This window comes from Pleuronectes platessa, chromosome 8, assembly GCF_947347685.1.
Source record: "Pleuronectes platessa chromosome 8, fPlePla1.1, whole genome shotgun sequence".
Classification (NCBI taxonomy): domain Eukaryota; kingdom Metazoa; phylum Chordata; class Actinopteri; order Pleuronectiformes; family Pleuronectidae; genus Pleuronectes; species Pleuronectes platessa.
In genome coordinates, this window is record NC_070633.1 from 13,762,696 (window position 1) to 13,789,974 (window position 27,279).

The 27,279-nt window shown below is 42.5% G+C and overlaps 1 protein-coding gene across 2 annotated transcripts in view; it reads right to left on the reverse strand.

Moving 5' to 3' along the window:
* Window positions 1–27,279, reverse strand: part of gria3b (glutamate receptor, ionotropic, AMPA 3b) — an 80,752-nt gene that overhangs the window by 42,506 nt on the left and 10,967 nt on the right. For both annotated transcript variants that reach the window (XM_053429528.1, XM_053429527.1), the window contains exon 3: window positions 13,779–14,018. In XM_053429528.1, coding sequence (XP_053285503.1) covers window positions 13,779–14,018 — 240 coding nt within the window. The remainder of the gene's footprint in view (window positions 1–13,778; window positions 14,019–27,279) is intronic.

Genomic DNA, 27,279 nt, shown 5'->3' on the forward strand with positions numbered 1-27,279 from the left:
GGACATTGAGTTTGTTTATGGACTCAAGGATTCATCTTCCCTCTCTGCCACAATTAAACCATCACGCTGATATGGAACCGAGACGAAACCAGTCCACCCCCAGGAAAGACTGAATTTGGGCACGTAAGAGAGATTTACGACAGAAGCCTGGTGGATCAAAACAGGACCGATTGGACACAAGGCAAATGGGAACAAACAAACAAGATCACCACAGAATGAAAATGAGTTCAGCGAGACCTCATCTCTGATTAATATTGACTGTTTTGTTTCTCCAGGGAGGAAAACATCTAAAGAACTGTTCTCATCAGCAGAGACACACACACACACTAGCAAACACACACACACACACACACACACGCACACACACACACACACACACACACACACACACACACACACAAACAAACACACACACACACAAACTCTCTCTTTCTCCTTTCCTCTTTAGATAACACTCATAAATCACGACGCACATTGCTGAAGCCGTGTAAGAGGAGACTTCTCCTTTTTAAACACTTGTCTGAATTAAACCGAAATATCTGATCCACCAGGAATAACGTCAATACTATTCAGCAAATGTCTTACACTGTTTTAAAGAAACACCTACATTTACCCTTTTAAATGGCTAAATTAAGAATAATTAAAGGTTTAAGGCAACTTCTACCTTGTGATCACCGACTGCCACCATCCTCCAAACAATAGACAACTAAGTTTTTACTGTATTTTAATTTTAAGAACTGTTGAGTAATGTTTGATTGGTCAAATTAATCATTCGTTTGATGTTGACAGTTTTAAATGACGTCGATCAATCCACGCTATTTTCATTTCCCGTCATCATTAGGGCTGTTGCTTTTATAATTTGTGTTTATCTAATGTTAATGGATCGTTGTTGGATGTGGGGCTTAAGCAAATAAACCGTATATAAAGTATAAAGAAGCTCTTCCTGTCTCTAGTGGAAACATATGGAGAAGACTGGCAGCCTCTTCTGGGGAAACAAAACCACAGGGATCGTTGGGTGCCTCTTTTATTTTTTGAAATATATTGTGCATTTCTTTTTATTTCTAAGCTGCTCTTCTGTCATTTTTGCCCATGGCTGTTTTGTTCTTTCCTTGCCATGTTTTCCAAATAATTTCCCCCATATGTGTAATTAAATTAATCTATTCTACAAACCCAGTTAACAACAAATTCAGTCAGAGGAGCCTTAGAATAATTATTTATTGCCACGGTGTAGCTTTGATGGTTTCTGAAGGTTTTTATGTTTGTCCAACACCAAGGCCTTCTAAGGTGATAAGTACAGTGATTAATCATCCACCCAGCAGCTCTACACCGGCTGCACGCCTACTCAGGACCAATGCATCAACTCAACATTGCTGAAGGGGGGAGGGGGGGGGGGGGGGTCTGCTGATTAGACTTCCAAAAGCTGAAACAGATGAGAGACTCTGGCTGAACCAGTTTCTTAAAGAATCCGCGACTGATCCACCGAGAGTCCGCTGGGAGAGCCTGCTTTAGAGTTCTCCTAAATTCTGTCAAACCGACAAAGTAAAATGTCTTTTGATTTTGAGTGGGTTGATTGCTCATTAGTCCATATATTTTAGTGTCATTTAGTAGTATAGCCTTCCAAGATAAACATATGCTCACCCATCATTGTCGGATTGATCACATTGCTCGATTTTCCAGCCGCTGATTGTAACTTAACTTGATTATCAGCCATCGCATTTATCCTGTGTACCAGGATAAAACTCAATAAATTTCCCTTGATTAGGACCCGGTTGATGCCCGCGGCGGGGTTGATCCTGGACATCCATTCAATTGGGAAGTCACAGCATCTGGTTTGAGATTGATTGGACGCCTGGTACTACATAAATCTTTCCTTGAACATCAGGTGGTGCCACCTAAACAAGCGCTAATTAGAAAAGCATCACATTTACCACAGAGCAGAGCCGAGTTTAGATGAAGGTTGGAGCCAATTACACCAGTTGTTGTTTATCCAGTGCTGTGTGCTCTTAAAGTTATGTTTAAATTTGATATTACTCCAAAGCATGTTGGGCGTCTGGCCCCACGATAACATCACAGACATGTTGACCCCTTAAGCGCCTGTTCGCAGCCTCAGCTTCTCAGGTGTTGCAAAGTCGAGGCTGAAAAGTAAATGTGACCGTGCTTTTGTCATCAGGGCCCCTGAGCTCTGGAATGACCTACACCTGAGGAGATAAGGCTTGCAGACTCAGTGACTTCTTTGAAATCACTTCTTAAACCCCATTTTTATAGACCTTCATTCGTGTGATGTCGTCTTTTTACCCTTTACAAATCACATTTTATAATAATTAACTATTTGTATCCTCTTTTTACTGCTTTCATGTGATCACGTTTTCAACTGACATGGTCCTACATTTATTTAATGAGTCGAGCAATACTTTGTTTTTGACAACATCAATGTTGTTGCCGGTCTCTCTTGTCACATAGCATCCTGCAGATTGTTAATACCCTTGTCTCTGCTTTTTTGCTTTGTTTTTTAAAGGTGCTATATAAATAAACACTGCTGTTATAATTTGTATTATAATAATAACAATAATATTATTATTATTATTAATAACGGCTGAGTGTAACGTGTAACATAGGGATCAGATTCCCCTCTTCTGATGTCGTCACTTATAAGTACAATGGATTGATTCACAAAATACTGATACTTCAGTAAATCCTTGCAGACGACGTGGCCTTGGAGACTTCACATAACAAGAGTTTCCTTCACCATGAGGATTCTGCAAATGCCTATTTATATTCCTCCAGCCGTCAAAGCCTCACTCTTCATTAACTACATCTCTATGTGTGTAAAAATCCATAAATATCCTCAGAGATGCTTTGTATCAATGCTACAGTTGAGGAAGACAAACTAAGTACTCACAGTATTAAGGCCTTGCATGTGTTAGTATGCTCTCCGGGCTCTGAGGATCCCAGCAGTGTTTGTGCAGTGGAGATCAAAATACAAAGCTTTACATTTCCTTTCATTGATCATCTGGCACAGGCTCACAATCAGTTTAAAATAAGCTGCGGTTTTTTTGGACTTGTGTGACCGAAACTCTAGACTCCTCCTGCCAACGAGATACAGTGTCAGCAAACAGGAGTCACAGCAAGAAGCACTGAGTTCGACCAACCTGATGCTTCTAAATGTCCCGAGGTCTAGGATCAAATAAAGGTGACCAGGATTTTGCAGTGGCTGAACCTAATCTCTGGAACAGATTAACTTTTCACATCAGAATCTCTCAGACCCTGGAAACGCTTTGATAAAGACCCACTTCTTCTCACCGGCTTTAAATTCAATTGAGTCTTAAATTAAGAATTAAACTACCATCGAGCAATGTTTCAAATAATTTACTATTTCAATATTTAAAATCTCAAATAATTAGCATGCTTAGTTAACGTTCAGTTACCTCTGCAAAGGATGGTGTGTTTTCAGCCCTGTCTGTTGGTTGGTTGGTTTGCATGTTCGTTACGACTAAATGGACGGATTACCACAAAATTTGGTGGAAGATCAAAGATCAGATCGTAATAAACATTAAGGTTTGTATGTTTATCTGTTAGTTTGCAGGATTACATATAAACTACTGGACGGAATACCACAAAACTTAGAGGAGGGGTGTGGTATAGGTCATGGAACAAACCATTACATTTTGATGTGGATCTGGATCAGGGACTGGATTTAAGAACATGTTCAAACGCTGTAACGATTTGATTAAAACATACAGGCATATCTAGGTAACTGATATCTGTGTTTGAAACTTGGTGCAGCTTGAATGAAATTGAGTGGACTACTTAACCTCAGCCGTTCCATTCCATTTATTATGATCATTATTTCATTTATATCATTACACTACTTTATTTTCATATTTTAACCCTGTTCAGCACTTTGGTCAACTGCGGTTGTTCTAAAGATGTTATATACATAAAGTTTGACTTGAATTTAGACAAAAATATATAATTAGAGACCGGGGTACGTGACAGGAAATTGTCGATGTAAAATCAGCGAGACACAGTGTGAGCTCCTCCACTTCTCCAGGGTAGAACTGCAGCGTTTACCGTGAAGCGAATGCCAAAGTAGCCCGAAAAGTGTGTAGCCAAGACTTTGAAGTGGGGGTTTACAGTAGGCCTATAATCGAAACAGTTTCGCTGCCAAGTGTTGTCCTAATCAAAAATATAGTGCATGACAAATCAAACAGAAGCAGCATGCTGTCTTTATACCTTCAAAAGTGCATACATGGAGGAGGGAGGAGAGTGGCGCTTTTCCACTTTGAAAATCCACCCACAGACTTTTCAGAGCTGCTCCATCTCTCTCGGCCTGTCTTTGTTCTGTTGTCTCTCACTCCTATACTGTAACACACACTGATGAACATGTGTGTGTGTGTGTGTGTGTGTGTGTGTGTGTGTGTGTGTGTGTGTGTGTGTGTGTGTGTGTGAGTCTGTGTGTGAATGTGTGTGTGTGTGTGTGTGTGTGTGTGTGTGTGTGTGTGTGCCAGAAGGGACTGATCAAGTGCTGCACAAATGTCACTGGGCAGCTTTGGCTAATGAGCTCAAACTGGGAACGAGAGAGCGTTACCTCTCATGACAAAAGGACCAGATATATAATTCTGCTCGTGTTGACTCTACAGGACGACATATAAGGTTTTCATTTGTTATTTCAAACCAACAAATTGTCCCTGAAAGATCAAAGCATCCAACCTCTGTTCTCACTGCTCTAACCAAAGGCCAGGACATTTTGTGGTAATGAAAAAAAAAGGAAGAAGCTCCCAGCAGCAATTTCATGGCTGCTGAAGCTACCCGTGGTTGGGGGTTAAATGGCTTTTTTCCAGGTTGAGTTAAAAGAGGACACTGTGAGAGCACAGAGGTTTATTGTGTGCTTATTGTGACAGACGATGGCTCTCATCACTGGATCTTCTTCTTTTTTTTTTAAAGGCACAGGTGCTGGACTTGTTGTTTTCAAGAGGTTTCTGAGTTACGGAGGTTGCCGCCGCAGGTTGGACTATCTTTATATCGGGATGTCACTTTGGCACTGATACCGGTTTATGTGTGCAAAATAAAAAAGGCAGACGAAATGCCAGTGGTGCGCGGCTCCATCCACATTGCTTTAATATTATTTTTCTCCTGCGCTTTTACGGCTTCTCTGATGTGCCCTTTCTTGTCAGCGTGTCCAAGCTGATTTACTCTCCTGATGCATGCATAATTTAGTCGCTATGAAGACGGTGTGAAGGAGAGGGCCCTCTAAAGCACAAGAGGCATGTGTGTGTGTAGAAAAGTCTCAGCTGGGTGCAGCTGATGTGCCATTATAGCGGCTGTGATGAGACCACAAAGCCAAGGAAACAAGCTGCGGTGTATGATATAGACATGGTTGCAGTCGGGAGCTGGTTTTCACACTTATTATCTCACAAAGCGAACAGAGAGGATAAATCAACAATTATGGCCGACCATACTGCACTTGACGGGACACTTTTCGTGACGAATGTGTGGGAATGGCATGAATATGGCTCATATAACAAATTGAACGGAGAACGGCAGCTGATGGTTTGTTGTAAATATAGTTTGTTGGTTTACCACGGTGATTAAAGGGAAAACCTCAGAGCTGCTGCAAACCAAATTAGTGATGGTGGGTTATCATTCCACTTTACTTCATGTGTTTTGGTTACATCCGCCAAGGAGGTTATGTGTCCGCCTGCGTTTGTTTGTTTTAGATCACAGGGAAACTTGGTGGAAGGATGGGGAATCAATCAGGAAAAGAACCAGTTACATTTTGGTACATCATTCGGGGTGGATCCACGCATTTGGAACAGAGTGAAAGAAAATGGATGCAGCTTGAATTGAATTAAATACTGAGGTATGTGATCTGCCATTCGAGGTTACATGTGTATTTATGACTTTATTGTTTCTTATTTAGTGGTTTTATTTCCTATTGTTTTATTTGCTTGTGTTTAATTGGGTGCAGTGTTTTAATCATGGGTTTGCTGTATAAATGGATGGTATGAATAACAGTGTTCTGGGAACAAATATATTCTCCATACATATTTATAATAACATATGATAGGTCTTTTTATTTTCGGTCGCCTTTCAAAAACTGTCTCGGGACAACAAATTAAAATTAGCCTATACACATAACTAATTCACTGTGTTTTCTTTGTTGATCAGTCAGAACTGTCCCTATCAAATAAAAGTGCACATGAAAACATGGCACTTTGTTAACAGGTAATACTGAAGCAAAAAGTAAAACAGTCATTTCATGTCTGCCTCTGTGTGTAATTACTGGAGTTTGGACCAAAAGCAATTCGTCTGCTGCTGTATCACACGGCGTGATTTGTTTTGTTGTTGTCCACAGTGACGCCCAACCACTAACAATCAAATTAAAGGAGGGACTCGATCTGGTCTGCCATCAAAGACATCGAGTCGAGCAGCGGGAGGCATTTATTGTTTCACTCTTTTATGGGAACAAAGGCAACTGTCTCCCGGTGGCCAATTAGAGGGATTGCTGGAAGAACAGGGAGCAAGGTTCACTGTAGCTGTAGTGTATCTGACTCTGCCTGATTGCCCCCCCAACCCCCCACCCTTCATATCTGTCCTTCTATCTACAGTCACTTGGCAGGATTTAGAAGAGATGCGGCTACGTGGGGGTCATCAAATCCTCCCATTCACAAGCCTGGTGGCCATGTTGGCACGTCGCTCTGCCAATTGTGCCAGGCTGCTGTTAGCGGCTGATCTGACAGTGTCTGTGCTGAGTTATGAGGGTTTAAAACAAAGCCAAGTAGGCTTTGATTGATGCAGCCATCAGTCTGATATGTTATTTTCTTTTGAATGTTTTGACGTGCGCGCAAATCGTTTCACTACCCAATATTAGCAGCTGTAATCTAAGGCTGAGGATTCTCACCCACGTCCTCATTCATATCAAGTGCATGTGCACAAACACAGGATATGTGTCCTTTATACATCTATATTTAATAGAGACTTTAATCCAGTCTGCATTGTTTATTAGGTAGAAGTGAACAAGTGTTAGTGTAGAACAAGTGTTGGTACTTTACAACTCTGCCTGGGCACATAGAAGCAGCTTTAATGGCTGGGATAATATAGTTTAGCCAATAGATTGAAAATGAAAAAACAACCTCTGGAGGGCCCTTCAATCACACATCAATCACTTATTAACTGAAAATGAAATACAACAAAAGCCTGAATATGAAGACGCTTTATTTCGAATGCGTAATGAATAAGGAGAAACTGTTGGGTGGGGATTCAGGGTAGCTGCACATTAGCCTGTCAAAAATCATTATAGATTTCACTATCGCTGTCCTTTGTTTCAAATCTGCTGAAAGGCTCAAACCAATTGTGTTGTTGGAGACATTGGTTACACTGATTCTACACGTGCACAAACGGCACGTCAGCAAAGCGGGCATGTCCCCTGTCAGCGTCGCAGTGGTCCCACTCTGTCATTTGTGCCACACACAGTTAGGATCTTCTAAGCATCACCTGAATACACACAAAGGAAATAAAAAAGTGTTCTTCTTTTAAGTTATTGTGGTTTTATTGAAACTGCATATTGTCGATTACAGAAAATAAGTAAAAGGGTTTAAAATCATTTGTGCCTAAAATGTTTTGTCTTTTATAAAATAAGTGTATTGAAATGGCTTGAATGTGCACTAAGTTGCAAAGAAATAAACAAAAAAGAACCAATATTTGATTAGAGTCGTGTTTTTTTTAATCTCTTTTGTGTGTGTTTGCCTACAACAGAATAGCATCATTACTTTCATCATTGGAAACAAAAATTGGTTTGTGTTTAGGTTCAGACCATCGTCAGGGCGACAGCTGCCGGCGCTAATGAAAGTGCAGGAAAATTTCAATATTTCTCTTGGTCCCTGTGTTAACACGGCAGCACCATAAGGGGTTGTACGTGCTATTTTTATACATATTTTTGTCAGTTATGTACATCTGAATTTAACATTGACATTGTAAGACCTTTAACAATCAATGTGACAGACAGATAAACACTGTTTGAAAGCCTGTGAACACCTCACAAGCCGTAAAGTTTATTACATTCCCCACATATCTGTGTGTTTAGCAAGAAACTGTTCCATTGTGGTCAGAAGAAAAATCGTCCAGTGATCAATACTGAACATGGACCTTATTGCTCCAGAGATGTTTGCTGAATTGATCCAGCTGCACTCATTGACAGGCTGAATGAAAGAAGTGCCCCCGAGGTTCTGTTGGACTTACTGCCAGACTGCAACTGGCTCATTTCTGTTCAAAGTACATTTGTCTCTCCGGTGCAATAATGACGGCTTTAATATCGAACACTATTTCAACTGTTCTTTCAACTGTCTGCAGCCGCGCCTCGGATCGTTCTCCCCTTAACTGTATCACATTCAGAATATTGATCTGCAGCGGAGATGATGGAAGGAGACGACAGGAGGCCCAGCAATGTTCTTCATGAGGCATCAACGCCTCGGTGTGAGGATGGATACTTTGAGTCCGGCTGAAATCCTGTGTCTCACACCAACACTGCAGATTTACAGAGGAGGCAGCCCCAGCTCTTACCACAAGATAGCACTGATATTTTCTCTCAGCAGGCTGATGTTCACTAAATGTCAATGTGAAATGTATCACAGTTATACAGGAAATTACATTAACCCCAGTAACTGGATTATATGTGACAGGTTTGTGTTTATCTGTGTCCTATTTGAAATAGTCCATTTGAAAACCATCAGTGGTGTGATAAAAACTTCCCATGGTTTCACTGCTAAGTAAATAAAATTATAATTGTTCGAAACTGACTAAATCAGGGTGATGTAGAGAGGTGGTTGGGTAAACGTAAACACTGTTGGAGCAGTGAGAGAGCAGAGAGGGGGAGCAATCCCCCACCCCCCCCCCCCACCCCCCCCCCCTCCCTGAACAGTGATTGTTCCATTATAACCTAGCGACTGGGCGGCACGAGAAGTGCCAAGCTCTGACTTTAGGGCTATACTCTGCATTTCAAGTGTTTGGATAGTGGAGTAATTTAATCAAAAACCAGAAACAAAAACAAACCAACAAAATGGTAGAGTTGCTGTGTCATGTTGCTGTGTCATACAGGAAGCTCAGGGTGACCAAAGTCTATTTGACCTTTGGCGTTATGGATGCCATACACTCAGCATTTTCTTTCTGGGTATTTTACGAAGGAATGAGCCTCCTGGAGTTGCTTATGAAGATCATTTATGTGGGCATGACTGAAGCTGCTTTCAAGACATGCACTGAACTCACTGCACTGACATTTAACAGAACATTTCCAGAGGGGCTCTATGTGAGAGCTGAGATGTCCGCCTCTGTTGCTCCAGACTTCTTCCAAAACTTTTCCTGCCAGCCACTGCCAGCTAGTGAAATGTCAGGAGAATGTCCGATTCATTTGACTTTATTTATTTATATTTACAGTGAGTGAGAGGGCGCCTTGTCAACGTGTCTAGCATGGGACTGGCGCAAAACGGAAAGAACAAAGAATACAAATATCTCAGGAAGAAAAAGAGGTGCCACACATAAAGAAGATGGTGACAAAGATGTCTCCTTGGAAAGACAAGTACTGCCTCCTGCAAGCTCCAGACAGGCGCCATTCGCCTCATGCATGCTCTGTACATTTTCCAGTTGCTGTGAACGCGTCTGACCCACACAATCCCATTATCGTGTCCCATTATCCGAACATTTACATTCATGTATGAGCAGACCACACCCATATAGTTGCACATTACATCGCATCAATTTTTTTAATCCTTTCTGTATTCCTTGTTCCTCATAATCACAAATATATGGATGATTATTTTTAATCAAATCCTTTTTCATGCTGTAGGTTTGTTTTTCTAAAGTAAGTTGAGCTAATTCAATGTTTTTACATCTAACCCTCTGCAACTGCAGAGGCTGCAGCTCGTTGGCTACAAGTACCTCAGCGGTTTATTGAATTCTTTGTTTGCACTCTGTGATGCAGATCTGCTCTTACTGAGGATCAGTGAAACATCATTGTGTAAAAGAATAAAAGATAACATGTATAACACTAGTGTACTTTATACATGTCGCAGATTTTAACATATTATATACTAATGAATATTGACTTCATGCTCATGCAACGCAAAGTACAACATTATACATCAACGCACTCTTTTCCTCAGTTCCTATTTGCCTTTTTAATGCATGTTTGATAAAAGCATTGATCATCCACAATACTGGAGGCAACTTTGCAATTATTCTCCAAACTCTCCTATTAGCGGTGGAAAACACAGCGCTACTAAAAAACAAGCATTCAGCTGAGCTCCACCATGAGGCTTTATTCAGTCAATTGAAAAGATTAATTGCAGCCTCACTATTCATTTGGCTCGGTTATTGGGGCTGGCTTAAAAAGCTTTTAGGCCAGAGCGCAGTGCTTTCAGTCCACAGAGCGACGGTCCATATGCGTCAGGCTCCGATGTATCGGAGGGAAATGGATGGAAATTTGTGCCCTAAATACCGATATCACACAGCTGTTTGAAAGCAGACGTTATGATGAAGGGACTGCACTGGAAGCAAATGGAGCCTCAGCGCGCTCTGTGTTATCAGCATAATGAGTGGCCACTCTTCTTTTATCTCAGGTATTATATTGACGGGCTACTTCGCGCGTGGGTGTGTGAGTGCGAGTGTTAATACACGTGTGGGTTGAGAGAGAGATGAAAGATCCAAACATATATTACTGCTCTTTCTTTTTGAATCATCCCCGAACATCAGAAAACCAGAGGAAAAAAGCTGACAATCCCTGCATCACTCCTTCCACCTTATACTCTCTTTTCCCCCAAGTCTTATGTCTCCAATAGTGAATATTCTTATTTCTTTCCTTTCAGTTTACGTCAGCAGACAAATTTCCCCTAAAAAAAGTGTGTGTGTGGGGGGGGGTGCAGGCGGGAGGTAGATGGATCTCGCCCTTTCTGTTCTGGCGGTCAGGTATGGGCAGATAATTGCCAGGTCTGTGCAGCAGAGACAGATGATTACAGGATTTATTGTCTCTCCCAGGCACAATCAACCCTGATTCAGCAATTTCACCTCAACCTGATTTATGAGTTGCTCTCTTTCACTCTCTCTCTCCATACCTTTTCCTTATATGCTTTTAGGTTTCCAGTATTCTACTTTCCTGAGAGTCTGAGTTCAGGGTTGTAGTGCAGTCGTCACAACCAACTATTCTTTCCTTAAATCGAAACAATCTTGGTCCCAAATTTGTCCAAAAAATGAAGTTGGGAAACAAATCTCAAATAATTTGAATATTCAGTCTGTATTCGAACAGTCACCCTGCAGCACTATACTCAATATCAATTCGCCAAGCCCGACCCCCAACTGACACAGCTGCTAACATTAACCTTAACTCTTTTAGTTACCAGTTCTCAAAGTGTTTTTGTTAAAATGGGGTAATTTAGCCCCATTTATTTAACCTCCATGTTCGTTGACGGGACATAAACCAAAGAAAAAGTAAAAGCAAACCACAAATAAATGTTTCTTAAAAAGGTTTTTGGTCATCTTAGGTAGTTCTTATCACTCTGACGTTTTTTCAAGCATTTCAGAAAGACCTCGCTAATGCGGCTCGTCCTCCAATCGCTACTTCACAGTGTCTGGCTCCGAATGCTCAAGATGGCAGCGTTTGTATCCAGGATATTCTGGCTGTGATTCTGGATCGTGGAAGGATTATACAATCTTTGCTGTAGACCAACATACGTGCTAATGCTCAGTTAACCCTGTGGCTAGCAAGCTGGTTAGCCAGATATACTAATAGGAAAGTGCAAGGAAGTTAGCACACAATCAATGAAATGTTATAGTTAGTCTGAAGTGACACATAGGCAGTTTAAATCATAAATAACTTTTTTAAATAGTAAAGGTAAAAATAAACCGATAAAATAGTCAGATATTGGAGGGAAACAGTTAGATTGACGATTAAATTGTACATTTTGGAGATACGGTATTTGGGCCCTGACGGGTGCTATCGGTGATGGGATTGTGGGGGAATGACACACAAAAACAAAGCTCAACATAATACACACAACAGCGAGTTGTCTTTCCTTTTGCTTAAGAGCCATAGGGTAAAAAACCTGCATCCTTGAAGACTATTTTCCCTTGTCACTCCTCCTGGTTTAGCCAGCAGTCAGTGTCCATATTGCCAGGGGAGCTGCACTACCTGATAAGCAGAGGTAGAGGCTCCCTGACACATCTGTCTGCTTGATGAGCCAAGTGTCAAAGCCCCCCAAAGTGCTGGATGGAGTGCATCAATAAACGACTTTAATCCCCTCCTGGGGCCAATGTCCTCCTACTAATAAGGGATCGTCTTACACCCCTGGCAGTGGGGAGGGAGGTAGAAGCGGCTTGGCATGGGCCTCGGCACGGGGATGTACAGCACACGGGGAATTGTCTGAACGCAGCTACCGGGCTGTAAATCACACACACACACCTGCCGTTGCCTTAATTGCTGGACTGAATTGGTTTTATTCCCTACTCCCCCTCCTCCTTTGCCTTCTGTCCTTGTTTTTACTCTTTTAAAGTGTACGTGTTCTGGTTGGTCATCACTCTCCTCTTGTCTTTTAGAATAACTGGATATTCCCCCCTGCCCCCCCCCCACTCCGCCCCAAACCGTCTCACTTTCCAGACTTGAGAGGAAAAGCGGAGAGATGGGTTGGTTAGTCAGGCGGTACTGGTTGTGCTGTGGGTTGTGAGCATCTGCAGGGAAGATCCAATGAGTGCTCGAGTCAGCGTGACCCTAATTAACCGCATATCATCTGTGGGCTGTGTGGAGGATTAAGGCCCTCAGCTCTGGACCCTACAGGCGCAGAAACCCAAAGAACGAGGACCTTGCACTAAAACACACTTCACATTCTGCCTCAGAGCAAGAGAGGGAGAGCAGGGGAGGCGCGAGGCTGGACCATAAAAAGAACCAAACACGGAGCGGAGAGAAGAAACTGCAGAGAAGACAGGTTGCTCGAAGACTATCTGTAGGTCAGGACCGCTCTATAATGAGCAGATAAACAAAGCAAAAGGACTATGTAACGACGCGGTCTGGCACCTCAACAAAGAAGAAGACGTATTGTTCTATTTGTCTGTAACATGTTGAGCATATCTTTCCCTTCAGTCCAGGTGTTGTTTGAGCAAATTGGAGTTTCGGAAGGAGGAGGCGATCATCATTCTATTCAGAGACAATGAGCTCATTTTCTCGTTTGACATTAGAAATTCCAGAAATGAGCAATTTGCCGCGTTGACAGGTCGTCATGCACGCGGCGAACAGCTACATTAAACCAGTGTTTATTGTCAACCAGGCAATGCAATCTGAGAAACCCAACCAAAAAATAAACGAAATCCCACAATAATCAGCCCCCCCAGGCAGAGAGAGAGAGAGACTGTGGTTTCTTTAGAGAATGTTTCAGTAGCAGCTGTGACATACCTCATTTCAGATGAAAGATGGGCCAATATCAACAACGTGATTTACCAGAAGATTAACTGACGCCAACCAGCCCACTGTTAGAATAAGATGTTCTGTTTCTTAAAGTGTAATGTCTTATTACAAGTATTACGAGCTGCTAGAGAGTATATTTTACATTTACACCAAACTACTGTATTAAATAGTGCAGCGTTTACAGTTGGAGCATTTACAGGGCTTTCATAAAGCATTACAGGGTAAATCTGTCCTTTGCTAACCCCGGTGTGCGGCTGCTATTTTGAGGCGCCGAGACATTTCCTGTGGTTGCATGCTGTAATCTAAGCGCTGACTCGAGGCCCACGCTGTCACCTACCTCGGTCCGTGTCGTAGAGGTAGACAAACTTCTGCCACTTGTAGTGAGAGAGCAGGCTGAGGACGGCGCCCCGGAGGGCGGGGCGCATCTGGATGACAAACTGCACCTCATTATCGGTGGGGTAACTGGGTGTGACGAAGGAGGTGTGCAGGGCGCCGCAGAAGGAGGTCAAGGTGTTCATGGACTTCTTGTCATAGAATCCGAAGATGGCGTACACCCCGCGGGAGAACTGGGAGCAAACTGCAGGGAAAGTAGAGGGCAAGAGGACAGTGTTAAGATTAGTCAGCAGATTATGTGTGTGCACATTCACAAATGTGTGCTTCATCACTTTGGTCAGCGATGGATCGATCGGGTCTTTTGACCCAACACTAACAAGCAATTAAGGGTTTATGTGACTCTAAGTATCCACAGTGCAGTTGATGAAGCACTGACAGCATCCTGCATATAAAACAATAAATACACATGATAACATAAAACTACTGATGTGATCTGCAGAGACAGACTTATATGGATTCTTTGGGGGCTGATACCAATATAAGGGAGTAAAGAACTTCCTATATACAATTTAATTGGCTGTGACTCCTAAGATTTCCTTATGACGAATTTTTTTTTGTGATTTTTTACAGATTAACCATAACATTAATTAAAAATAACTATAAATATAAAGAAAACACAAAAACAACCAAATATATAGAAGAGAATATTGAATGAGGAAAATAAACAAATCTTGTAAAAATATAAACATTTGACGACATTGTTTATTCTGCAATATAAATGTTTCATATCAAACATAAACACTGATACCAATATGTCTGTGAAAGACTCATATCTGTTGATTTTATCAGCCAAATCATAAATCAGTCGTGGTCTAGTGTTCTGTAAAATCAGATTGGTAGTTTTTCATTGATTAGTGTTTGACCAGAAAGTGTGATTCTTAATTTAAATGGAAAACAAAGACCAAACAGCAATTTTAAATGTTATAATGTTTTTTATGAACACATACAACAACAAAAAACGTTTTCATATCTGTGCCAACATTTTAAACCTGCATAAACATCCGACCATTTTCAGTGACACCAGATCTAAAATTGACAAGTCAACGTTAGAATCTTCAGCAACAGCTTGTCATAATTTACCTCATGTTAAAGCAAAAAAAAACTAATTGCAGAAGAGATAGCAAAACAAAACTCTTTATTGGTGGGAATTGCTTGTTTTCATTGTTTTCTGATACAGAAAATCAGGCTTTTGAACATTGTGATGGGCATTCTTTCTTCTTTTTTTTTACACTTTCCTGACATTTTTATGACTAAATGATTTGTCTGTTAAAGGGACATTCCACATTTTAAACATTAACTTAAGTCGAATTGTAAAAAGAGAGATTTCCAAAGCAATAACCCTGATGGTGTCATCAGCATTGTTTCAGCTAGAGCCCCCTTCAGTTCGCCTTGGATCAACTGATTAATTATGAAAATAGATGACTGTTGCTCTCGAACAGTCTGATCTCATCCGTGAAAAGAAATCTTCATGCACTGCGTCAGAAAGTCAAATAAATATGGTAATACTGCGACAAGATGTCAGGGAGAATCCTGCAGGTTTAAATACAAGTGGGTACAGTGTGTTTGCTTCAGTGGGGAAGTGGCAGCCGAAGCAGAGAAACGTCACGTTGTTCACTGAGAGTCTGCAGCTCACACCAGTTATTGCTCAGCTCCCTCATCCACGGCGAACGACTCACTGCGGCGTTCACCGCAGCTGCTTCGGCTGCTTCCCACGAAAGAGCTGACAAAGACAAGTCTTTCCGCCTTGAAGGAAACGTGAGCACAGACTCACTGTCAGTGACCCCATGCGTACAGTAACCACGGTCTTTGTTGACGCCAAAATGGCAGACAACTCGTGTGTTGTGTCTTTGGAGAAAAACAACTTGTGCTAAGGTATGAAGACAGAGGAGGACACGGAATGTCGAGCCCTTTTAAAAGCTGCACAACAGTGAGTCTGACTGAGTCTGAGCAAAGTTGAGGGAGAATAAACAGCTACACAATCAATTGAATGTTTTTTACTGTAACAAATCAATAACAACAACAAGGGGGAATAAACACCTCATTAATACAAACTGTTTTGTTTTTCTTATCCAGTCTTATTTAGTGTGCACTTTGACTTTTCTTTGTTTGTGTATCCACTGTACGCTCCGGTGCGACAGTGTCAATTGTCAGGTGGAGCCACTTCCATTCAGTCCGAGGCCATTAATGTGTAAACTGATATTCATGACCACAGGTGTGTTTTGCTTTTATTACCCTATCATGAGTGGCTGTTCACTTATTCTGATTGACTCTCAAGTGTTCCCGCTGGGTAATCAAGCATTGCTAACTTCCCCCCCAACACTGAGAGCATTCCGGTACAATGGCTCGGCGGCTGACACGAGGGGGAGGGCGTGATCCAGTCTCATGCAGCAAATATGAGTTTCGGACTGGCTGACGGATACATATTCAAGTGTGTATGGTTGCATAAACCGGACATGCTGTAGATGGAGCACGCAGAATTTTTCAAGGCACAAAAATTAAATTTACATCCAAATCAAGTCAACCATAAAATAAAATCACACATGCATATGCACATGCAATAACCATGTTTCTTTTTTTTTCTCTTTCTCCCTGTGTGAACGGTGTAACGGCACAAAGACCTCTCCGATACTCAAAGGACGCGTACAACTGCTGTGTGAATGAGAGATCTAGTGACTGCTGGGATTCACCTCCTCCTTTTTTTAATTCTCTCCCTACCCTATCTGTCCTGGCACAGACACCTCTTGAGTCCTCTGCAACACACACACACATGCACATGCAGGAATAGACTCACACACACACGCAGGTACACAGAGCGCTTTGAAAGGTGAATCAACAGCTGGACAGCAGTATTGTGGGTAAGCGCTGCAGGTTGAATGGTGCAATGTCCTCCTCTGAATGGGAGACAGCAGGAGATCCAGACCTCGTCGAGGCCCAGTTTCCTCTGCGCTCCCTCTTAATTTGGGCCAGTACTGACACAGAACCACTGCTCTGGGACCAGATCTGGCAGCATGTTTCTCTCTGCTCAGCTGCCCTCTGCTTATTAGCTTGAGCCCATTCTACAACAACAGATATGTCCACTATACCATCTCTTTCTTCCCCCTCCAAATATCCACTCTTGCCCCCATTAGGGATAACAGTGTCCTTGTGCTGCCACCTTATTGTACTGGGAAAGTTTCCATGTTGCCTGGATCCCATGAGCGATGCCACCGAGAGCGATCCGAGGTGGGGGCTTAGGGCTCTCACGAGGTCTATAAGGATGTTCTAGACCGGGAGTGACCGGTTTTGTTTGGAGGGCACGCACCAGCCACTCTCACTGCACCAGATCTGCCAGCATCGTGCAACCCTGCCCCATCAGACACGACTCATCCTGAACTCATCCTGCCTCAAGAAGCGCACACTCCTTTCCCCCGCTACTCACCCCCCTCTGCAGAGTCTGCCCCCATGAGCATCATTTCTGACAGGAGATATGTTTATGCTTACAGTGTACCGCCAAATACATGCATGCAGTGCCATAAACAAACACAACTCGTCTCTATGCATGCGGGTGCGAATGCCAGTATGTAAAGTACAGGTAGAATAACACAACATTCAATTAATGTAAGCAGTGTTATTGATTTTTCAGGAGAGAGCCATGAGCTGTGCTGTGCATAAAGCTCTGGCTCATTTCCATGGTCAGGAGATAACAAGCAACACCACAGGTAGAAGCTTATGGTTTTCAAGGTGTTTACATACTCCAGCCTGGAGTTGAGAGTAAATCTGAGCTACAGTAGCAGGCGGCTGCAATTACCATTTATACAAACAGCAGAAAACCATTTGCTGTTTGACCCGGTGTTAGTGGAGAACAACCATAAACTGTGTGTATAGATGGACGACGTAACAGCTCGGCTAAAGTGAAGCCAAATCAGCTAGAGCGCCACCTGGTGACTGGCTGCAGTATTGGTAATAAACCCCACCTCCTCTGTGTAAGTGGGCGGGACATGGACAAGATAAAAAACTTACAAAACATTGAATTAATATTTTTTCTCAGAGTTGGTTTAAGGTAGATGATTAAAGGTAGTTCTTCTCGCACTGATTTTAAAAATAAAACTGGTTTTAATTAGTTAATTGATGGTGAAAAACCGGGTGACACCGATATTGTGGCCTCATTTTTGGATGAAGGGAGGAAGTGGAGAGGCGTCGTCCACCTTCAAACGAAGAACAAACAAGTGCTGTCCTTAAACCAACCATAGGGACAAGCAGTGAGAAATGAAAAAAGAAAAAAATGCTTTTCAAAAGTCGAACTCAGAGCCGACACTCATCTGAAAAGTTCCCCATATGAAAAGTTGTGGATTAAGAGTCCTACCGTGTGTATGTATGAATTCCCTCACTCACTCTCTGCCTCTCCATGCAGGACTGATCCCCTCCTCCACCTCCCCTCTCCTCTGTCCTCACCACTCTATTTGACCTCTCCTTTTGTTGCCTGTCTTTCGCCTCAGCCATCTGGTCAGCCCCCAAAGCATACATCCTCTTCAAGCGTGGCAGTATCTCTCTCCACCTGAGTGCCCCTCACTCTTACTCTTTCTCCTCTCAGATTGTTTCCCCTGTAATATTGCCCTGCTCCATCAGTGGACCAGAGATTGGTGCTGGACTCGACTAAAGGACAAAAAAGAGAAAGAGGTACTGTGGAGTCAGGGGAGCGGGAGCTGCTGTGAAGAAATAGCCTGAGCCTGACTTCATCCCTCTTGGTAATCAAATCAAATTGAAGTAAATCTGCTGTAGGTGGAAATGAGGTGGTCGAAAGCTGCCTCTGAAGCTTAAGAAATAACACATTGTTTAATAGGATTCAATGAGTCTGTGAGTGTCACCTTGAATTACAGCAATGTTCATTTACTCACAAGTCTTCAAACAGCCACATGCACGTGCACGGTCGTTTGAGGAGCTTGGATGAAGAGTGGAAAACCACAAAGAGATAATTCTCTCTCATCAGCTCTTTCTCTTTTTGATTCTTCTTTAATCTCATTTTCCTTTATCTTTCTTTCCTCCTCTGCAGCTAACCGTGCCTCCTCCTCCTCCTCCTCCTCCTCCTCCTCCCCCATCCTGCTGCAGGGAACCATGCATCCTATCTCCAGTTCACTGGTCAAACACACACAGTGTGCCGCCCTCATTCCCTTCTATAATCAGGACACTCGGCAGTGCTACGGGGATGTTACATTTCTGATGCATCACTTGAGATGGCTGGCCTGGAATGCTAGTTCAGAGGGATGTGTGGTATCCTGCAGACAAGCCGGGATAATTCAACCAAAAAAAAAAAAAAGTATTTGGATTTCCATGCTCTTTTGCAGCCCATGAGCCAGAGCCTTGCACAGCCTTGGGTAGGGGGCCTTGAACAGTAAATGTCAACGATGATTGTATCTCTTTAGCTGTTTTCCTCATCTTTTTTTTTTCTTCACAAAACCCACATTCTTGTTTCTCTCTTTGGCTCCGTTGTTTCTCAGTCCCTCGTCCTCCATTTCCTGCCTGTCTCGCGGTCTCCTTCTCCCTCTGGTCTTCATAGATCCTCCTGCTGGTACCCACCTCCCTCCCTCACCCCCCATCAGTTTTCACCAGCCTTCATCAGGCCCGGCCTGCTCTGAAGAAGGGATGCTGTCACGGGGAGATAGCTTGCTAGCGCCCCGGGGGGGATTGTGTCAGCTCTTGTCATATAGAAATGTGAAGTGCTTCAATCTGGGAACTCAAATGGCAGAACCAGATTCAAGATCACCTCAATGGCAACGGTGCCATGGCTGAACGTATGAAAAGGAGGCTGTTAGTCGTCCTCATGCATCAACATTTATCGTCTGTTTGAGTTTCATTTTATCTGCTTGGTTAAACCGCACCAGTGACTACACATGAAGAAAAACACACAATTACTGCATACAATAAATTTGAAGCAGAACTATAAATCAATATGAGCGTGTTCTCGTTTTCAGTGGAATCACATCATGACATAATGGTCATGTTATCATTTTATGAAATGTTGTTTAATTTAATGCAAACTGTCATTAAAAGACTAACACAATTATATATTCAATACGAAGGCTTCTTTCTGATGATATATGTAATAGTGGACATCAGTTTATTCCGCAATGCAATACAATTTTAATTAGGTTTTGCCTGCATCTGTTATTCAATTATACATTATAGTTATTATTAATAATGGAAAAAATAATTGTCCTCATGTTAAAATAATAATGATAATAATAATGTTTGTGTATATAGCCGTTTCCAAGATTAAGCACCACCGGCTTTCCAAGAAAATACAGAAAACATTTAAATCAGAAACACATGCAAACCCCCTAATGTCAGCTGTCCCTATGCTGTCACAAGCTATACCACAAAACATCATTTAGAATTTTATAAAAAAAATGTAATGATAACAGAGCAGCTGTTTTAAAAGATAATCAAAAATTATGCTTTTCACAGAGCAGCCCTTTGCCAGTGACCTGCGAGTTTCTCTCCTGCCTTGTGCTCCCCCTGCCGGGTTGGAAATCCCCAGCGAGTTGTCCCTTATCTGCTGTTTGGGTTTGAACAAAAAAGAACAAACAAAGTACAGGCAATGCACTGGTGAGGTCAGGGGTGTATCTGCCTGTGTGTCCCTATGAATTGTACATGTGTGTTTGACTGCTGCAGTGCATGATGGATGATAGAGGGTCTGGGGACGCTCTGTCACTTAGGCCTGTTTGCCTGCTGCTCACCCAGAAGCAAATCAGCAGCCCAACATGACAGCGGCAGGTTTCTAACTTCCTCCAGAGGTTGTTGACTGGATAAACTCTCCCCTCAATACAAACTTTATGTTGTGCATGTACTCTTCTTTAGCTATCATGTTTAAAATGTATTTATTAAGCTGTGCCCATTGATTTATTAACAGAAATTAATATGTGAGTTATTTTGAACCTAAGTCGTTTTTCTGTGAACACACATTACATTCCCTTATCTGCTTGACAGTTTAGTAAACATCACATTGAAAAAGCGTCCAGTAACTGTAATGACTCGAATGACACCTCTTTTACACCGAAGTTAGAGGGTATATGAAGATTTTTTAGAACATAAGTAAACCTGCAAAGAAAGAGGATTGACTCCTTCCCATTGGCAGACGAGGAAATGATTTTCTGCTCTTTTTTACCCGAGTGATTCATATTCAACGTCACCAATGTGCTGGAAACCACCACGTCAGAACAAATCAATGTCTTTCTAGTGTTGCATCTTGCACGATATGAAGAAAAAAGAAATCGCTGTTGTATTTTGTTCCAGAGACATCAAATTCCAATACAGAAGTGTTCATGTCTATTTACGTGCCAACGCCAAGGTGCAGCCTCAGTGTCTAGACTGCCAAAATTAAGAAGATGAAGAAGAAATAAGCTAACCCGGGTGTTATGTTTCCATCATTGCCGATCAGAGCCGATGGAGCCGCATGTCAGAGTAATTTGACCCGATACTGAATGCCGACTGTATCCACTCACATCACAGACAAAAGTCAAATGTTAGTGGGTTTTATGACCAGTGGAATAGGTGCATTAGTATCTCTATCAAAGACAACACTGGAATTGCTGCCTGTAATGCTACTGGTCCTAGACAAAGAAAATCATATAATACAGCAAACATGTCAAATATAAGTATTCCAACATGGCAATCTCATGTGTGTGATTTTGTCAAGTTTCTTATTCACACGTACTTTTGATCCAAATCTAAAGTGAGAAATAACAGGAGGCTTATTTCTGTTAAATTATAGGGACATGTTATGTTAAATTGACGAGTGTAAAGTGCATTTTTGACACCCCTGCTGCTCACATTTTTGAGTGTAGCAGATGAAGCCCACCACATGGCACAGCACTTTAGAAGATGACAGGAGTCATTTGTGAGAGGGAGCAAACTAAAACATTATGTTGAATATAGACTGTAGAGCATTTATACACTTACTCTATGGCACAGGCTTGAGGTTTGAATTAAAACCAAGTAAGACAATTTAATTGGCATTGTGTTGAATTCATGTCTCTCAGTTATTTACTTAACATTTTTAATAAATTCAAAGGTCTCCCATTTCACTGATCAGATTGATTCAAATAATACATTTATATTATATGTATGGAATATGTGTGGCGGTATGGTGCTATTCAAGAATTAGATCTAGACCAGACTGCACCTGAGCATTCAGGTGGAAGGCTCATGTTCATCTTTATTCTTGTTAAAATGTTACTGGAATTCTGCTGATTTATGTGATATGAATCAGTTCGTCAAATCAGTTTTAAAGTGAGCGGAGGGAGGACTCCTTAAGCAAAGTTGTCTGATTTCAAATAATAGTTCATATGTAAAAGTGTAATTGAAAACAATATTGAAATGTGACTAAAATATAATTATTGGCAAGAAATTATATCATTTCCTGTATCTTAAATATAATGAATAAACCTAGGACTCTTTAGAACTGTAGAGAAAGTATTAAATGTTCGAAGAAGAGATACTATGTAGTGTAAAAAATAGGGTTTTTAAGAGTAGATCAAATGTTATCATACCATAAGGATTTAATCAGGGGTCATTTTTGGGAACAGTGATGCAACTAAAACATGAGAATTCAAAGGATTTTGTTGCATCCTATAGCATCCAAGCTATCTTAATAAGTAGGTTTGACTGTTGACATGTTTATGGTGCAGTGTAGATGTAAAGTAAAAGACCAGAGGACCACAGCTGCTGAGGTCAGAAGAGACACACATGCACATGCTTCCCCATCACTGGGCTTCATTAGCTATTCTCTCTCCTCTCTAGTTTCCTCTGCAGCGTTTCAACCACAGCTTCCTTCTCCTCTTCACCTGCCATCTTGATGATATAGGCCTGTGCTCGTGACTGGTGGCTGGTAAGCAATCTTCAAGGGAGTCGATGACTCTCAGCTCCATCTCCCTGTAACCGATAGTTTCACCTTCAGGGTTCAACTATCCTGCTTTTCGTTTGACCAAAGTGCAGCAGATGTGGCAGAGAGCTCTCCAGGGGTCAAGCAGACCCCTGTGTCGCAGAGGGCTCTCACATGCCGCGGCGTCTTCATCATCGTGGTGTTGCCCTCTGTTTGACAAACACAAATCATTGTGCAGAGCAAAAGAGCAGGGGGTTTGAACAAGAATGCTGTTCAAATCTTCAACACGCTGGCCATTTCAGAAGTTCAGATAACAGTGTTGTGATGACAGCTGTGAGAACAGACCGTCGGCTGAATAATTCAGGGACAATCGGTTTGACAGGACTCAACCGATACATGCAGAAATCTTGCTTTGCATGCCCCCCGTCTGCTGAATACCCTTTCCTTGACATCTGCAATTAAGGACTATCTATGCAAGCAGATAACAGACCTACACCCTTGGCCCCTTGCTTCAGTTCGAGAGCCGTGCTCCGAGATCCCAGCCCATCACGTTGAACAAATAACAATCCCTTCTTCGGCAGACTCATGCAGTCCACCATTTGCTGCAATGCAGAGGTGAGAGGAGTGCTACAGGACCTGACTTATCCTCTCTAACATCCCCTACCTCCGGGAATATGTCAAGGCACTACAAAGCAAGGACAGCAGCTAAACACTGACCCTGTGAGTATGGCTGTGTGCATTTTAAGGAGGATTCAGCGGAGTATGAAACATGTAAGGCTTATGATATTCTGTAATTGGATTTCCCAGAAAGCTGGTGACAAAGTCCCTCACACACCACTAATCCTCCCAATCAGCACTGCAGGCCTAAAGCGTGCTCTACTCCGCAGATGAATATGGAGGAGGGGAGGAGAAGGAGGCAGGAAGGCGAACGCGGGGATCGTGAGGAGGTTGTGGATCGCGCCGCGGCTGCATCGGAATGAGCGGCCGCAGAGGGCGGTGCCGCATGTCCCGACGCACACGGCCTAATCAACATCTCCGGGCTGGGAGTGAGATGAGGTCGGGGAGGCAGGGCAGGGCAGGGGGGGGGAGACATGTGGGAGTTCAACGTGTCCGACCACATCGGCAAACATTCGTACTGTTGCCGTCACAAGCGGTCATGGGCCTCGGCTTCACAACAAACTAAGCAGATTAGCTTCGCTGAATCACGAGAAAACAGTTCACTTTCGGACTCCATGACAGATGCTGTGAGGAGAGGAGGACGCGAGGAGAAAACGCTCAGCTCCATCACGGAGATTACACTTGGTTTGAGACAATGCCTTTAAATTATTCGACTTGACTTGAGGAGAGCTGGGTGGATGATTGGTGCTGATATTTCTACGGTATAGCGTGCGGCACCTGACTGACTTGTTTTGAATCCAATTCTACACAGGAGGGGGAATAACCTGGCAGCTGCAAACTTCCCCTGTTCCTGTTCCTATTTGGATGACTGAAAAGAAAAAAAGAAACAGAATAAACTTTTTGCGGATGTCTGGCGGGCACATATATTTTTCCATCAATGTCAAAAAAACACCGGATTGTTTTGCCTGCCCTCCTCGATTCTGTGCATCAGTTCTCTCCGTTCCTGTGCGTTGCTTTCTAAAGCAGTTTGTGTTTGTCATTTTTTCTCTTCCTCTCATCCGCACGACAGGACAGCAAGAAGTCTTGAAATTTCCATATTCCAGTTAGGGTGCAAACCATCTGAGTTTAATGCTTCCTGACTGGTCGTTTCTGTCCTTCAGGGGGATTTTCAGAACTCTCAGTCTTATGTGTGGCTTATACACACATGCAACGGCATGAGTGTTCCACACAGGGGCCACCGAAAGGAGATGACTATCAGTCAGTCTCACGAGGTCCACTTCCTGCACGTGTAAACTAAGCCTTTGCCCCCGGTGTCGCTAATCAAATTACACGTCACAATTCATATCCTATGGCTATGAAACATACCGAGTCGAGCTATTGGGGGATTTGCATTGTGAAGCCTGATTACTGAGCTGAATTTTAAAAAAGCGCTTCTCCAGGAGCAGCTCTCCACTCTCTCTGTGAAGAATAATGGAATAAGTCAATGAGGACGGGAGATGGGACTAGTTGTTTAACCTTGAAGAGATCACTTAAAGAATCCCCCCTCCTTCTCCGCCTGAGTCCAGGCCTGGTTAAGTATGTACAGTCCGGCACCAGTTTTCATCTTATTAGTGCCCTTGCTGAGACGGTGCTCTGTCCCTGAATGCTAATGCTCGAGGTAGCAGGAGACAGAGAGAGATGGAAAACAGAGGGCTATGACAGTAAGTCAGCTGTAATCCTATATATTCCACAGCCTGTGATGTGGCCCCTTAAAATATGCACTGCTCACCTTATATTTCTAAAGCAAATTTCCCCACTTAAAACAATAACGATTCACTTCACACAACTCCATGTCGTCACTTCGAGAAAAGAGAGAAAAGAGACAAGAGAGGCAAAAGAGAGAACAAAGTTTGCTGCATTAGATGAAAGATGTGCTCCATTTTATTCTCAGTCGACCTTTTTATTGACTGGACATATGCTGGTAATGCCAATGAGAAACATTGTGTGTAAAGTGGCGGCAGTGTGATACACTGTCTCTCACCAGAGGTTTTAAAATACAAGGATAACCTGACAAAGAGAGTTTATAGTGTCATTGTCAGTTCATCCAAATTCTAAAAATAGCTTTTTTCACTTCCCCCCCATTGGTCTCTCGGCCCTGAAGATGGTTCTGTTTTTTATTTGCCAATGTTTCCAAATGTTGCCCCCTTATATCATAAGTCAAAACTAAAATAGATGAATTTTCATATGTGGTCTTCACCACATTCAAACACTGATTAAACACTGTAATTTGTTACCGTTGGAATTTCGCTCCATCAAAGAAATAGCCGCTGTAAACATGGCTGAAGGGAAATAAGATTTATTACAATCAAGTTGGCTGTTGGTCCAATGTCACTACTGACATCCAGAACACACCATTATACACCATCTGTAAATGGCTCTACTAGGGAAACACACACAAAACATCGTGTAAATAGCTATACGTTTAAATAAAATATAATATGAGAACCCTTGTAATGCTGGAAAATATTTCTGTTCTCTTTTCTGATTAAATATGATCCAGAGTCAGTTGCTTTTCCAAACCTCTCTAGTTGACTGACCACTTGTGCTTCTTTTTTTTCTCGATTAACTAGGAGAGCTCAGTCCTCAGTTTCACGAGTACAATGGTATTACAACAAAATGTTCCAACTGATATTGTAATAAAACACGTTTTTCCTCTAATGACGTTCATTCTGCGACGTTCCATTAATCTCCATTAAACTGGTGCGGAGGCAGAAATTACAAAGGACACTTCAATATCTGGCTAAATTAACTCCAGCTGCATTGCTACATTAGACCCCACGAGTGGTTAGCGATGGGGCAAGTTGACGCTACAAGCTCTGGATTGGCTGGACTTGGATGGATTGTAGAAAAAACATGGCTGCTACACAACAGCCACGGGAAAGTGGTCATGCAACAAAAGTCTTGATTAGTCCCTAATATTTCATTCAGCTTCAGGGTGTCCGAGGGCTAAGAAGCTTTGCTCTGAGACGAAACCCCAGAAATTGGGAGTGAAATGTTCACTGACTTTTCACAAACTTCGGCCACTTGAGAGTAATTTCCCAAACCTAAGCTTCTTTATGCGTAGAATACCCAAAGTCTATCCCTTTACGGCTTAGGGAGAAGACTTGTACTGGGGTAGCGGTAGCAGTGGCGGCACTACAACTGGCAGGACAAAAAATACAGAGCACAAAGTCTCAGGGAAGAAAGCAAGAGAACATTAAGCAAATCTCCTGTGACTTCTCTGTGCCCTTGACATATTAAAGAAGGGTATGTTATTCAGACTAAGTGTCCAGATACACCAGAATGAATAATTTTCACCTCATCCACACATATTGTGAGCCTCTTTATTTTAAGTGTGGTCAGTTAATAATGTCAAAGTGGACATTATGTTGCTTTTGGCTACTTTACGTTTCACAGCCGTTGGTTGGCTATTGAATGAGTCCAGCTCATCACCCGAAGTGAATCAATCCTGACACATCGACCAACAGCGTTTAGCTGGCTTCAGGTCAGTGTAGCGAACAGGAGAGATGACGGTAAAGCAACTTTACAATCAAGCTCACACAGTCGGGCGTACAAAACCACAGTGGTTGGTCACTTCATCTCCCTGTCCTCATACTGTGCCTCTCTGCTCCACCAGTCCCTCCTATCGTAAACATGGCTAAGCCACTGAACTCTTCCAAGTCCTTTTTCATCATATTCTAGCAGTTCCAGGGCTGCAAAGGGCACCAGCATCTGAGAGGAGCTTTCTATTGAGGCCTTTGGAATGGAATCACTCCAAACGGCCTTTTCATTCCGCAGCTGCGATGGATTAGCTCTGTCATGGGTCCAGATGAGGTTTGCCTTCCTGATCTGCGCGCCACGCTGCGGAAAATAAAGCCACACCACCACCGAGATAAAGAAGGCAGGAAAAATTAAATTAAAGGACAGCTATCGCGCCGGCGGCTACCGAATG